The sequence below is a fragment of the Syngnathoides biaculeatus genome, chromosome 18 (genome assembly GCF_019802595.1).
Source record: "Syngnathoides biaculeatus isolate LvHL_M chromosome 18, ASM1980259v1, whole genome shotgun sequence".
NCBI lineage: Eukaryota > Metazoa > Chordata > Actinopteri > Syngnathiformes > Syngnathidae > Syngnathoides > Syngnathoides biaculeatus.
In genome coordinates, this window is record NC_084657.1 from 12,134,806 (window position 1) to 12,149,159 (window position 14,354).

Here is a 14,354-nt window from a genome sequence, read left to right on the forward strand (position 1 = left end):
GTTCCGCCTTCTTCTCCGTCCTCCAAAACACCGCAACTCCTTCCTGCGTTCTCGTCTGGCCCATTAAGAGCAATCACAGAGATAATTGCCCGTCTGATCAACTCTCGACGGGAGGCTTTTAGTCCACCGGCCAGCGAAAGAGGAGAAGTGCGCGTTGCCAGAGGGATGGGAGGATAAACCGGTGAATCGAGGAGGCAGGAGATGCGAGGGGAACTGGGGTTTGGGCGGCGGCCCTACCAGGGAGCTTGGCAACAGACTGAGAAACACGACCGGACCGGTGCAATGATTAAGCAGCGAGGCTGAAAATAAGACAGTGACAAAGACAACTTTTTCTTTTACTTCATACGTCCACACACCACACACACACACACACACACACACACACCACACACACACACACACAGACTCAATGGACAAATGCCCACCCGGGCCACCCTGTTGTTGAATGAGCCACCGTTTAAAACATCGTACGGTACTGCGCAAACATCTGAGCTCACGACCCGTGCCTGTAATTTTCTACAGGAATAGATTCCGAGCATTTCTATGAGAATTTCTGGAGGCCTTGTGCCTAAAACCCATCGGTGTATGGTGGAGGATCTCGTTAAAATTGTGAATATGGTCCCAGAATCCACCATCCCTAGGAACCATGAATTCACCTTCAAGCCAACCCAATTACAATTTACCTCGGTGGTGCGCAACTTTCGCGCAAAAAGTCTGAGGCTACCGCCAAATTAATAAAGCATTTCTATTGGATTTTCTAAAGGAGTGTTGAAAAGAACCTGTGGTTTTTGGAGGAAGATCTTGTTAAATGTTTTTGTGCATTCCCAAAACTCATCATCGGGTTCTTCAGGAACTAGGAGATTGCCAGTGACTTTTGCGCAGTACCATACATCCATCTAAAGCGAATGAGCTTAATGGCATTCCGAAGGTGTGTGGTCCCCCTTTGGGGGATCAGTCAATTTTTGGGTTCCTGCAAATGTATGATGCAAAGGTCTGAGGCCACCGCCAATGACTGTGACATTATTAAAAAAAAAGACAGATTTCAAGCATTTCAACACAGGGAAAGGTCCCAGAACCGAGAACCGGGAAGCCACCTGTCAGTTAACCCAATTACAATTCACCTCGGTGGCCCACAACTTCTGCACAGTACTGTACTTTTTTTTTTTTTTGGGGGGGGGGGGTGCCAAAGAATTCCAGAGGTGCTGGAAATGTATTAGGCAAAAGTGAGGCTACCACCAATGACTTAGTTAGAAGGACAGATTTTGTCAGAAGGCATTTCTATGAGATTTCCAAGAGAGGTGGCGCGTACAAATCATTAGATTTTAGTGGAAGATCTGTTTCAATGTCCCTGAATCCACCATCTGATTTTTCAGGAACAAGCAAGTTTCCTGCACGTTAACTCAAATATGATATGTCTTGGTGGCCCATGACTTCTGGACAGTATTGTGCCTCCACCTCCTACTAATCACTTAATGGAATTGAATATTTATTCAGACAGTGCGGTGGTCCCTTTTTAACAAGGATGTCAAAGTTCTCCAGATGAGCTGGAAATCTTCTGCGAAAGTTTGAAGCTCCCACTGATGACTTCTCTCAAGGACGTATTCAGTAGAAGCTATTTCTATGGAATTTTCTGGGGGTGGCACGTAGAACCAATGGATTTTGGCAGACGATCTTAATTAAAGTCCCAGAATATACCATACGGTCCTCCAGGAACCATAAAGTTGCCTACGAACTAACCCAAATACAATCGGTCTCTGTGGCCCACGACTTTTGAGTGTCCACCTCATACAAATGAGCTTAATGGCATTGAGATTCCATTCAGACAGTGTGTGGTCCCTTATTTGTGAGTGTCAAATTCTTCCAGATGTGCTGCAAATGTTGCCATATTTAAGTCATTGGTTTCTTGGTCTTTCGACCTTTAGTGGAAGCGTCTATTTCCCATCGTTGGTTGTGGTAGAACCGTGAGTTCCTGATCCAGTCGCTGGTCCGGGTGTTGACTGCAACACGTCAGTAGCCGGCCCGTTAATAAATAAATTTGTTTTATACATCCTGATTAGGCAGAAGAAGGAAGGGGAGTTCCGTTCAGTTCTTCTTCAGGTTGAGCTTGTAGTTTCCAAGGCGAACAGGCACATTAAAGCTTTTGGTCCCTCCCGGGCTGTAGAACAGGGAGCTGCATACAAGGTAGTCGAGCACGAGTAAGGTTGGCGTCTTGTTGCCACCAATCCAGGCCTGTCATAGCGACTTCTCCACAGCCTTGCTCATAGTGGGATGACCCGGGCTGGGGTTAGAAGCGGAGATCTTGCGGCACACGGTGTTAGTGTTGCTGCACCTGCAGCCGGGTCGCGTAGCCCGGTCATAGGCGCAGCGGCACAGGGAGAGGCACAGCCGGGCAGGGGGGTAGCAGCAGAGACAGGGCAGGCAGACAGCCAGGAGGCCCATGATGCCCCAGCGGGCCAAGGCGTGGGTCGGGGCACAGGAGCACGGCTGATCGGCGCAGTTGTCCTCGTCGTCCTGCGCCGAGCAGTGGTAGAAGAGGCCTTTGATGCAGCACAGGCAAGTGCCGTATTCCACCATGCTCTCAGCAGAGCACAGGCACCGCTGCCCACAGGCCCAGCAGGAAGGTAGTCGGCGCGAGGTGCAGCAATCCTGGCACTTGCAGCGGGCGCAGCGCTCACAGATGAACTGGTGCCGGCCCAGCTCTTCCTCAGCTAGGATTTTGCTCAGGGACGCGTCGTGCTTGAGCTCCCCTTTCGGTTGGGCGCGCACCACCGAAGCCAAGCCGGAATGCGAGGGTGTCAAGCCCGCTAGAAGCCTCTGGTCGGAACCACCACTGGTCCGGGAAATGAAGGAGCTCACTGTACTAGAGCTGCTGAGGCGGGAGATGTGGGTGTGCTGCTGACTTTGGCTGCGGGGCAGGGGAGTGTGGCGGGGCGACTGAGGATGCTGCGAGTATATTCCATGCGGGTGGCGCTCGTCGTGGGCATAGAAAAATCCAGACTGGGATGCTAGTTCCAGCGCCACCGGCCGGTCCACGTAGTCATTGTGGGCCCGGATGGCACGTATCTGGTCGAGTGACAACACCGGGCCCTGCTGGAGGTCCAGCCCGTCCACCTCCATCCTAAAGGAGTGAGAGGGGTCCATGTCACAGACCCACAGTGGGTGGTACCAGCGTGGTTGGCACCAGGATGGGCAGGACCAGGCTGACTCTCATGGGACATCAGATAATCCTGCCAACACACAAGTCGCACAACAAAAATGCTGGTTAGTTGATGAGCTGGTATCACGCCAATACCAGTACCATGTAACTCCAGTCACAAAATTCGCGTGAAGTTTTACCTCATGTAATTTCCGAGAAAACTGAATATAACTACACAATAAGATATTTTTGTAATTCTAATAACTTGATAGCCAACAAGCTACCACACAAACATAACAGCACAGAAACTAAACTACAGTCACAGTTTTTTTATTCCGCTATCTTGCTGATTAACTAGCTAGCGAACTGACCAAACAACTCAATAAAAAAGCGGATATGTTCAATAACTTTACAGCCAGATGTGTTCATGTCATTCTACTAACTACTTAGCTGCCACCCTAACTTTCAACTAACTAGCTGACTAATTATAGCGAACATAACTTTTGAATTTCTAACTTTAACATCAAGCTGAGTAACAGTGAGATGTTTGGGCAGAATTCTGCAAATTAGCAAACAAACTAACTTAAAAACTAAATAACTAACTAAATAAAATGCTTAATAACAAGCACCACGTTGAATAACTGGATATGGTTAGATGTTTTTACATAATTCTGTGAACTATATACAGTAGCTCACAAGCTGGCCAACTAAACTAAGGCTGCAAAATCCATCCATCCATCCATCCATCCATTTTCTACACTCCTTATCCTCATTAACTGCGGGGAGGAGGCGGGACACACCCTGAACTGGTTGCCAGCCAATTGCAAGGCACATAGAAACGAAATGACCTTTCGCCCCTTAAAAAATATAAATGGGAATAAATTTCACAAAAGGAAAATTAGAATTTAGGTTGTAAATGTAGGTCAGTTCTTTTGACTGCATTTAGGCCTGCAGAGAAGGTCATGTGTCCCTGTATAAATATCCTGTAAATATGTTATATAGACGGCAGTACTGTGACGCAACTGGTTCGAGCGTTGGCCTCACAGTTCTCAGGACCGGGGTTCAAATCCCGGCCGCCGCCTGTGTGGAGTTTGCATGTTCTCCCCGTGCCTGCGTGGGTTTCCTCGAGGCACTCTGTTTTCCTCCAACATCCCAAAAAACGTGGACGAATTAGAGATGCAAAATTGCCTCTAGGTGTGATTGTGGGTGTGACTGTTGTCCGTCTCTATGTGCCCTGCGATTGGTTGGCAACCAGTTCAGCGTGTGCCCCGCCTCCTGCCCGTTGACAGCTGGGATAGGCTCCAGCACTCTCCCCGACCTTTGTGAGGATAAGCGGCTCAGAAAATTAATGAACCAATGTTACATAGACAATCGTGAAGGGAAAATAAAGACAAGTGCAGGAAATGCATGGCCAGCAAAGTAGAGTCAATTGAATAAAAGCTCCAGATGAATGGATAAGTAGATAAGGGAAATGGCAGAAGTCTCACATTAAAGAGGGTGCTCGCCTCAGAAGAACTTTTTGCCGTTAAGACAAAAAGTGCTGGAAAATCAAATCCATACATCCATCCATCCATCCGCTTATCGTCACAAGGGTCACAGGAGTGCTGGAGCCGATCCCAGCTGTCAACGGGCAGGAGGCGGGGCACACCCTGAACTGGTTGCCAGCCAATCGCAGGACACGTAGAGACGGACAACAGTGAAACTCACATCTTAAAGGCGAAACATTGCACTAGCCCTGCTTTATAGTACCAATAAAAGCAAGTCCAAATATTTTCAGTCAAGTGACAGTTGGTGCAGATGTCTAGTCCTACAGTTTTGCACTACATTTCATTCACATTTAGTTGTCCAATTACTATGCAGAAATGTCGTGCAAGGCAGCATTGGAAAAAGCGCCACGAGTAAGACACAGTCTTTCTACTAGTGCACTGAATTGTCTTAGTGGTGACGACGTAGCGCATGCGAAGTCCATGGACCTGAAGCTAGATATCAAGGATATGGAATAAATGCTCAAATTGCCTCCCTCCTCACATTACATGACACAAGGAGTCCTTGTGAGCCCTCATGAGGATAAGGGGCAAAGAAAATTGATGGATGAATAGATGCTTGCTGTTGTCAGCTCCAAGAATGAGTTGTAGCGAATACGTTGTCTCCCAGCTACTACTATTGAAAAAATACGTACCGTATTTTCCGCACTATAAGGCGCACTTTCAATGAATGGGTCATCTTTTTAAAAAAATCTCAATATATAAGGCGCACTGAAGTATAAGGCGCATAGAATAGATGCTCCAGTAAAGGCTGGGGTTACGTTATGCATCCATTAGATGGAGCTGCACTAAAGGCTCAACATTGTCCCATATATAAAGCGCACCAGATTATAAGGCTCACCGTCGGTTTTTGAGAAAATGAAAGGCTGTTAGGTGTGCCTTATAGTGCGGCTAATACGGTACTCGTATTTTCTCGTTATCACTAGCTAATTTAGCATTTTTCCTAATCAGTTCACAATGTCAGCAAATCTGTGGGAAACGGTTTTGATATGGCGTGAAGTGATTATCTTGATTCCTGGCAAATGGCTTTTGCCAGGTAGCGGTTGCCTAAATTTTGACAACAGCCTACATTAAAAAAAAAAAAAAACTCTGGACGCTCTCCCCTCTGAACCGAGGTGATAAAAGTGAAAACGTGAACACGAAAAACCTTAGCGGTGACCCTGTTGTTAGTATTACGGTAACCTGAGCAAGGGCTTTGTTTGCGGTGCGGCGGGAGTATCAGTTTGGCGGGACGGGTGGACCACCACGCTCAGACAAAAAGGATGCACCGTGAGGCATTCGTTTCCACAGAAGCCATTTTTCAGGACTCTTGGGTCACTTGATCAGGTACACGACCCCATGTTATCCAGTCCAAGATTTGGATGATAAATTTGGCCGCCAGCCTCTGGAGAAAATACATGCTCGCTCAAGGTCGGAATGCGTTTCTTCCTTTGACTTCTCCTGACGGTCGATGGGGGGGTTTTAATGGACTGAGCAAGCTCTCTCCAAGATGACCTCATGCAAGCGACCAAGCTATTTTAACAAAGATATAGCAATTGTTGGGTGGGGTGGGGTCGGGGGGGACACTTCTTCGCACATAGATTATAATCTCCAAGAACAACTAATCACCAATGGCAAAGGCCCCCGTTAAAATGAGGTTAGGGAAATATGATCTTTTTTTTTTTTTTTTTTTTTGCTGAATAAAACGTTTAGAAAAACCAAAAACCTTTTAACATTCAGAAGAAGCACAAACCTTGGCCCTCTGTACTTAAAACTGACCTCTCACAATTCAATCCACCCGATTTCTGCGCCGCTTATCTTCGCAAGGGTCACGGGAGTGCTGGAGCCAATCCCAGCTATCATCGGGCAGGAGGCGGCGTACACCCCTGAAATGGTTGCCAGCCAATCGCAGCAATTTAAAAAAAAAAAAAAAAAAACACAAATGAGAACATTCGGGTTCAGCATAAAAAATATAGTTGAGTTCTGCTTTGTCCTTGGCTACCTTTCCACACACTCTCGGTAGGATAAATGCAAGACCGGGTGGGCAAATAACCTGTCCACACGTCACCCTTACGTTCTACATCCCGTCTAGCAGCTGTACAACCTAGAGCATTCGACCATTATCATGCATGCATTAGTATTTTATCATTTATTAGATTGTCGGTCATATACACGAGGCACTAAGACCCGGAGGCTTTCCTGCCTCGATTCCCTCCCGGGAGCAGCAGCAGCAGCAGCAGGATTGGATGACAATAACTTGATGAGATACCGGATGTGCTGAATCTGACTGTGACGGAAAGACTGAAATAGACACTGAAGACCAGGAGAGGAGTGGGGGTAAGCGAGGCGGGCGGGGGGTTTCGGTCTCACAGGAAGAAAAGGGTCAGCCAATGACCGGAGGATTTTTAAATATCCCGTAGATATGATGAAAGGATGTCTGAGGGGAAGTTGGGGAGGATCTTCCCACAGCTCGGGGTTGGAGAAGCGGTTCAGTTTTGATAAAGTCCCTTGGGGGTCATGATAAATTGATCAAAAGCATGAAGCAACAGCAAGCAATTATGATGATTTATTATCAACATTTGCAGGTTTGGTCTTTTGGGGCTTTATTTTCGGACTTTCTTCCAAAATTGGCTGAGTGGCCCATTCTGGAATACCCCCCATAACAGCATCATGAAATTTTGGATACATCTCTATCATGACTAGATCTACAAAAAAAAAAGACTCAAGAACTCATGCTCTTAAGGATACAAGGATGCATTCTACCAGCATGCCATTATCAGGCCTCCAAGCACACCAAGTGAGGTAAATCTGGATACAACTTTTGCAAGCTTTTATTTTTACATTTATTCAGAATAATTTTGTAACGTATGGGTGTTTCTAGGACACAAAAAATGTGCTTCAATTGAATGTAGCCTGCAAAATTCCCAATTGATTCATCACTTAAGAGGAACACCCTAATAGTTTAGCACAACAATGTGTGGCAAATGTGACTTTGTAAAGTTTTGTCCTTTTGCAAATCGCATATATTTCTGCAGCGCTGCGGTTGCACAGTGCATTAGTCGGCGCATTAGTGCTTCTGCCGCGGCGTTAAAAGAAAAAAAAGTCCATTCATTCCTTCCCTCACTTTCCCCATCATCCATTCATCCATTTCAACGTCCGGCCATCATGCCCCCGCCCTTCCGCCCAGCGGCTCCCTCCCATCTCGTGGCTGGTTATAACCTCCAACCACTTCTCTGCTCCATCATCCATGTTTTCCACCCCCAACATCACTCACATCCCATCATCCATCGGCCCACCCCAGCGGATATGGGTATCGACATTCTGCATCCGACCTTGAGGACAATCAATGGCAACCCCTGCAAGCGCGTCCTGGTCACGTTTACGCAGACCCGCACAAACGTCCATTCGGGTGGCTGTGATTTTTGGTGACCGCTGCGACTCTAAAGCCAGACTTGACGACAGAAAAAAACTGAATACAGTGACAAACTTCAGTTTATGGAGCTGTGATTTTCGGTCCCTTATGCTTCAAGTGGTAACCACATTAATGTAATAAGACCAGATTTTTGACGTGACTCTCTTCCTAGACATTTGTCCTCATGAAATGGTTTATCTCACAACACTTCCGTTACGGGGGCCACGGTTTTTGTGTAACCGGACTTTGTGCCAAATACCCCGAAACATTCAAATCCTTCAGTTACAACGGCCGTGATTTTATCTCCCGAAGTTCAAAGCGGTGACCGTGACATCGCTGAAAATTGACCAGATCTTTGATCCCCGCTCAGACATGACTGTCTGACAAGACTTAAAAGTGACAAAAAACAGAAAACATACAAAAACTTACACTATCGGGGGCCCTGATTTTTGGCCCTCAATACTGTATTGTGATCAGATGTTGGGTCCCTATGCTACAAGCTGACATTATAACCTGAATCCAAACACACACTTCATTTATCGGGGTTATGATTTTTGGTGTCCATGCTCCAAAAGTTAATTTTTTTTTTTTTTTCCCAGAAATTCAGAGTGATTTACAGTCAGCGTGAGACACTATCCATCCATCCATTTTCTTAGCTGCTTATCCTCAAGAGGGTAGCAGGGACTGCTGGAGCCTTTCCCAACTGTAATCGGGCACGAGACGGGGTACACCCTCAACTGGTCGCCAGCCAATCGCAGGGCACATAGAGACAAACGACCGCACTCACAATCACACCTAAGGGCAATTTACAGTGTCCAGTTAATGTTGCATGTTTTTGGGATGTCAGAGGAAACCGGAGTGCCCGGAGAAAACCCACCCAGGCACGGGGAAAACATGCAAACTCCACACAGGCGGGGCCGGTATCGAACCCGGGTCCTCAGAACTGTGAGTCCAACGCTTTACCAGCTGAGTCACCGTGCCGCCAAGAAACATCATATCCAGTATTTTGTCCTCATTAATACCAGAACGCACACTGACGCAATTTTCACGTAAAAGCTTCCTGATTCATGGTCCCTATATCGCCAAGCAACTCCATGTTGTGCCTAGTATAATACATATAATATAGTATAGTACGTACACATTTTTCCATTCTGAGCTTTGATTATGGCCCTCACACCTCAAGAAGTAACCGGAGCAGAGTGTAACCGGACGTCAGACTTGAATACTTGCACTTACATACTTCCATAATGCGACTCAAAGGATCCCCACGATGCAACTTTTGTCCCTACAAAGCGTGTGAACACCCCTTATTGGGCATCTGGTTTATGGTCCTCACCGCGCATACGCCGTGCAAACTTCTCTCGTTTGGGAAAGGATGCACTTACCTCTGATCCGGTCGAGTTCCATTTTATGTACGTGCAGCTCGTCCTTAATGTACTTTTGTGCAAATTATCCTCACATAAACTAACGTGTTCACTACATGAACATTGACTTCACGTGACACTGTATGAATAAGTCCGAAATCGTAACTGTGCGTGCGGACAGAGGAAAAGAAAGGCTTCATAGATGCTCTCTATCAGCAGGATGTGCCCTCTTCCTCCTCCTCTTTCTCCTTCTCCTCCTCTTCCCGGAGCTGGGATCCCTGTGCGTCCTCCTGAGGTCACCTCCTCCCCCACCGCCACTGCCGTCTTCTCAAAATCAGGCGGCGTGCGTGCCTTCCGATGATGCTGGCGAGCGAGCGAGTTGGAGGGGAAGAAGCGCAGATTTCTTGGCCGTGAGCGGGCGAAAAAAAAAAAAAAAGTAGAAGGAAACGCGCAAAAGTCAAGAGACGCGAGCCTCAGATTGTTTACGACGAACTCTCTTCCTGCCCTGTTGTGGCGTTCACGTCTCTTCTCCAGAGATGAATGACTTTGAGGGCTGGATGCACTCTCTCTCTCTCTCTCTCTCTCTCTCTCTCCCTGTCTCTCTCTCTCTCTCTCTCTCTCACACACACACACACACACCACACACACACACACAAAATTCACACACTCCTCCCTCTCGACCCCCACCCACTCTCATCACTGAATACAAGCCACTTCATGCACATGCACTCAAGTGGCCATCTCTCCCTTTCTCTCTCTCTCTCTCTCTCTCTCTCTCTCACACACACACACACACACACACACACATGCAAGCAACAAGGATAAATAGTGAGTCCAAATCACTGTGTTCTAAATAACGAACTTTCACTGAGGATTGTCGATGCTAGTTTTTGCTTCAAGGTTCATAATGATCTGAACATCCACGCTAATGTGCGTTAGCACATCTATGGCATTTCAGAGGATGTTAGGATTAAGGTGGCCGACGTTCGCTTCAGGGAATGTTAACGGTTTGGTCGAACGTCTCGGTATTTAAATGCACATTGTTTCATGATCTTGTTTTCCTTCAGTTTTACGGGAAACTTTGAGCTTGAAAAACAAGCTGGAACGGTTAGCGGTTGGCCTCTGCGACCGCTCCGCGGGCAAGTCTTTTTTTTTTTTTTATACTTCTACTGTATATTATTCACCCCGGTTTGTTCCACTTACACAATCAGGACTCTCCATTTTTATTTTGTACATCCTCGATTGTAATCAAAATGTCTTCTTCTTTTTTTTTTTTTGGTTTGAGCAACCGTTCAGTGGCATTTTCCCACTTTGCCAGCTGCTTCTCCGGTCACACCCACGCGCCCTCTTAATTGCCGCTGATATGTGGGTAAGCAGATGAGTCAAGACACTGATCCATTAAGTGACCAAGCCCGGCTTGATTGGCTCCGGATGACCCCCCCCCCCCCACCTCCTCCTTTGAAATAGCACGATTGGCTGTTGGCCAAGTGGCCATTTCCTGTGTCTGAGAGGCGCTCCAGCCACTGGGGCTCGAATGCATTTCCTGACTGAGAATAAAAGTTTTATTAATGAGCGCCTGAGCCCCGCTTCTTCCCTCACTCATCGGTAAGGATGACGGGTGTGAAAACACAGGCACCATGACAATGTGAGGAGAACGGTCCATTTCTAGGCCTTCGTTTTGAAATCCTTTCCGTCGTTTCAGACTTTTTAGTTGTGAGGAACGCTGCATAGGCTGCGCGATTACAGTCGCCCGCAATACGTGACAGAATTTTGTTTTGAAAAGATTTTTTTTTTTTCAGGGGTTAGGGTGAATATGAACAAGGAATGTTAGGGTTAGTGATCCAAGTATTGGAGGGAAAGGTTTTGAGTTTTTAGGATGCCTTTCTGAACCTCTCCTTCTGTTCTTGATGAGCCCCCCCCCCTAATTTCATTTCAGGGGTTAGTGTCTAGAATTGCCGAGTAGGGTGCTAGTTAAGGACTTTTCCTTTCCTTAAGCCTTTTTCTAAAGGGTTAGGGTTAAAATTAGTATATTTTAGCGTTGAGAGAGTTAAAAGTTAGTGTAAGGCACGGTTAGGATGTCGCTCCTATTCCCGAACACTTTATCTCCATCCTTAGCCACAATCTTACACAGTAGTTCAAATAGGGTATTAGGTGTGGGGGTTAACGTTTGGGTTAGAGGTAAGGCTTCAATCCAAACTCATCCATGCTTTTATCTCAAGTAGACTTGACTATTGTAACGGTCTTCTGACTGGACTTCCAAAAAAAGAGTATTAAACACCTGCAGCTCTCGTTCTGACCAAAACAAAGCGCTCAGAGCATATAGATCCAAACCTAAAGTCCTTGCACTGGCTTCCGGTCAGCTTTGGAATAGATTTTAAAATTCTGCTACTGGTCTATAAATCACGAAATGATTTAGGTCCTGAATACATGAAAGAAATGCTTACGGAATGCGCAGAGTCCAAAGCAAACGTGGTGAAGCAGCATGGAAGAAGTTGCCAACAGTGGTGAGGTCACCCCCAAGTGGGAATGTTTTTAAATCCACGTTGAAAACTCTTCTTTTTTTTCTCATGCCTTTTAGTATATATCCACTTTTTGATCATATTGCTTGCACTGTATGCGGTTTTAATTGTCTTTTTTAAAATATTTAATTTGTCATTTTTGTTGTTTTTATGCCGTTTTAAATGTTTTAGCACATTGAGTTACCTCGTATCTGAAATGCGCTATACAAATCAATTTGCTTTGCTTTGCTTCAAGTGGAGGTCAGAATTTGAGGTGCGGTCCATTTCTGTTCAGTGCTTGACTCGCATTGTGTCCTTATTTGCTTTCTTGAGAAAATGAAAAATGTGTGCTTTTGCGCAGTGTATGTAAACTTCCGCCTTCAACTGTACATGCATATCTTTGCAATTATCATCACCCCAGACGTTTGAATCATTTCATGTACAAAATATTAAGTTTAATCCTCTGTGTCTCGGGCCTTTGATTTAACCAACTAGAAAATGACACCAGCTGCTTTCGAGATTTCTAATTCATATTTTCTCAACATGCTGACACTTAACGTACAATATAACTGGGAGCTCCAAGTGGGCTGATGACCCCCCCCCCCCCCCCCCATCCATCCCGGGCATGTAGGTCATGGTTTCTGGGGTAACAGGGGGTCGATAGGCCTGGCAGGCTTTGGAAAGGGGAGGGAGGGTCAAAATGGTGGCAATACACAACCATATTGAATGCTGATTTAATGGCGCTTTTAACCCGTACTTGTTCCACCGCCAACACCCTTCTTTCATTCTTTCACCCTGAAATGTCATGGGTTGTTTTCCTTGGAGTGACCCAATTGCAGAAAAATGTAAGTATTTAAAAATGTTCATTTATTTGTATAGGCTGGACACCAATCACTTCAAAAATTCTGATCATTTAAATATTAACACAGAGGTTTAAAATGGAAAAATGCAGAACTGTACTAACTGTAAAAGATGACGTTTGAATTCATTCTATTAAAGGTTAATAATGTACTGTACTTGGTAGTCCAAGTTATGTGTATTTTTTTTTATTGCACAGTGGGGATAGTGTTCACCCGTGAAACAGCCCCAAGAATTGCCTGTGGCTCATCACATTAACTAAATGAATATGCAGAAATGTGAACATCTTAGTCCTAAAATCACAATGACACTTTAATGCCAAACTGGGGTCATGCATATTTTTTAACAACTGCCTTTAACACTTATTTCCCATCCCTTTTCCCAAATGTCAATATGGTTCTCCTGATCTATGCCGATAAAGCATATTGATCTGATTCGAGGGAATGTGTGGGGTCACAAATATGTGGGCGGCATTGATTATGCCTAATAATGCTTTTGATGTGGACATTGTGGTCTCTCTTCCAGCCTCCATCGCTCTGAAATCGAACGAATTTGCACGTGGCTGAGTCGAGGAGCGAACGCGCGGAATGGTACGTAAGTTCAGGAAAGCGGACGTTAACTGTCGAAAAAAAAAAATGAGTATTTATACTACAAAAGTCACCATTAGATTTCTTGCTTAAATAATGGCATAATGACGAAAATGGGCTTGATAATCGATTCATTGATTGTCGATCGGTCGTTTCTTGAAACGTGTGGAACAAAATGGAGTTCGCTATTTGGAAGAGATGCTGAGGATTCACTCTAATAGTTTGGTGTCTGAAGAAGGGAACCCATATGGCTTCAGTTCTGGCATATATTTGCAAAAAAATCAGTTATGGTGGCTCTGGTTGGAAACAGGAGTTCAGAACACAGTTCAGAATATTCTAACATTTTTAAAATGCACATAGTTAACTTGGATCATTGACTATAAAGGGAAGTGAGTGGAATATTGAGCGTATGGATTAACAAAAACATATGATTCAATCTTTTCAATTTGCTCCATGAACATGCTCATAACTCAAAACACTGCTTTCTCCAATCATCTTTCCCCACTAAAATTAAGGGAAATGCTTGTTATCCTTTCTACCCCCCCCATGTGTGTTGCTCCACCATTTGTGTTCAAAATATGTATTGCTTCTAAACATGAACGTGAATCATTAGCATGTCAATGGCATTTTCCATTAGATGTTAGCATGTGCAATTCTTGCCTCTTCTCATGCGTAATTCTGCAGTTTTAATACACAACTTAAATATTACATTGTTGTGGCAACACAAGCTATTTTAACAATAATGGGTCCACCTTGGGACCAAATTTCAAATTTTGCGAATTGACATTTTTGTGCCATCTCATAGCTAAATTGTTTGTTTTATACTCCATTCCACTGTCACGGGTCATAATTAATTCACGAGGCCTACATAGCGTCGAGCGGCCTGAATAATCGATTGGGTCCAGAAACGTGTAAGTGAGACGAAGGCAGAGGAGGATTACAATGCAGTAGAGTTAAAATTTTCATGCCAATCCCT

General features: G+C 45.3%; 1 protein-coding gene and 1 long non-coding RNA gene across 4 annotated transcripts in view; one reads left to right on the forward strand and one right to left on the reverse strand.

Moving 5' to 3' along the window:
- LOC133491419 (uncharacterized) overlaps positions 1 to 14,354 on the forward strand; it is a 79,167-nt gene that overhangs the window by 58,905 nt on the left and 5,908 nt on the right. For all 3 annotated transcript variants that reach the window (XR_009792403.1, XR_009792401.1, XR_009792404.1), the window contains one exon: positions 13,317 to 13,381. This is a non-coding gene — a long non-coding RNA (uncharacterized LOC133491419). The remainder of the gene's footprint in view (positions 1 to 13,316; positions 13,382 to 14,354) is intronic.
- Positions 1,172 to 9,976, reverse strand: LOC133491417 (protein sprouty homolog 3). The gene is made up of 2 exons (XM_061802489.1): positions 9,457 to 9,976; positions 1,172 to 3,227 (listed from the first exon to the last, which is right to left on the reverse strand). The coding sequence occupies exon 2, from the start codon at positions 3,139 to 3,141 to the stop codon at positions 2,233 to 2,235; it is 909 nt and encodes a 302-aa protein (XP_061658473.1). The 5' UTR covers positions 3,142 to 3,227; positions 9,457 to 9,976; the 3' UTR covers positions 1,172 to 2,232.

Coding starts and splice junctions, on each gene's coding strand:
- LOC133491417 (XM_061802489.1), bottom strand. CDS start 3,141: ATGGACCCCTCTCACTCCTTTAGGATGGAGGTGGACGGGCTGGACCTC.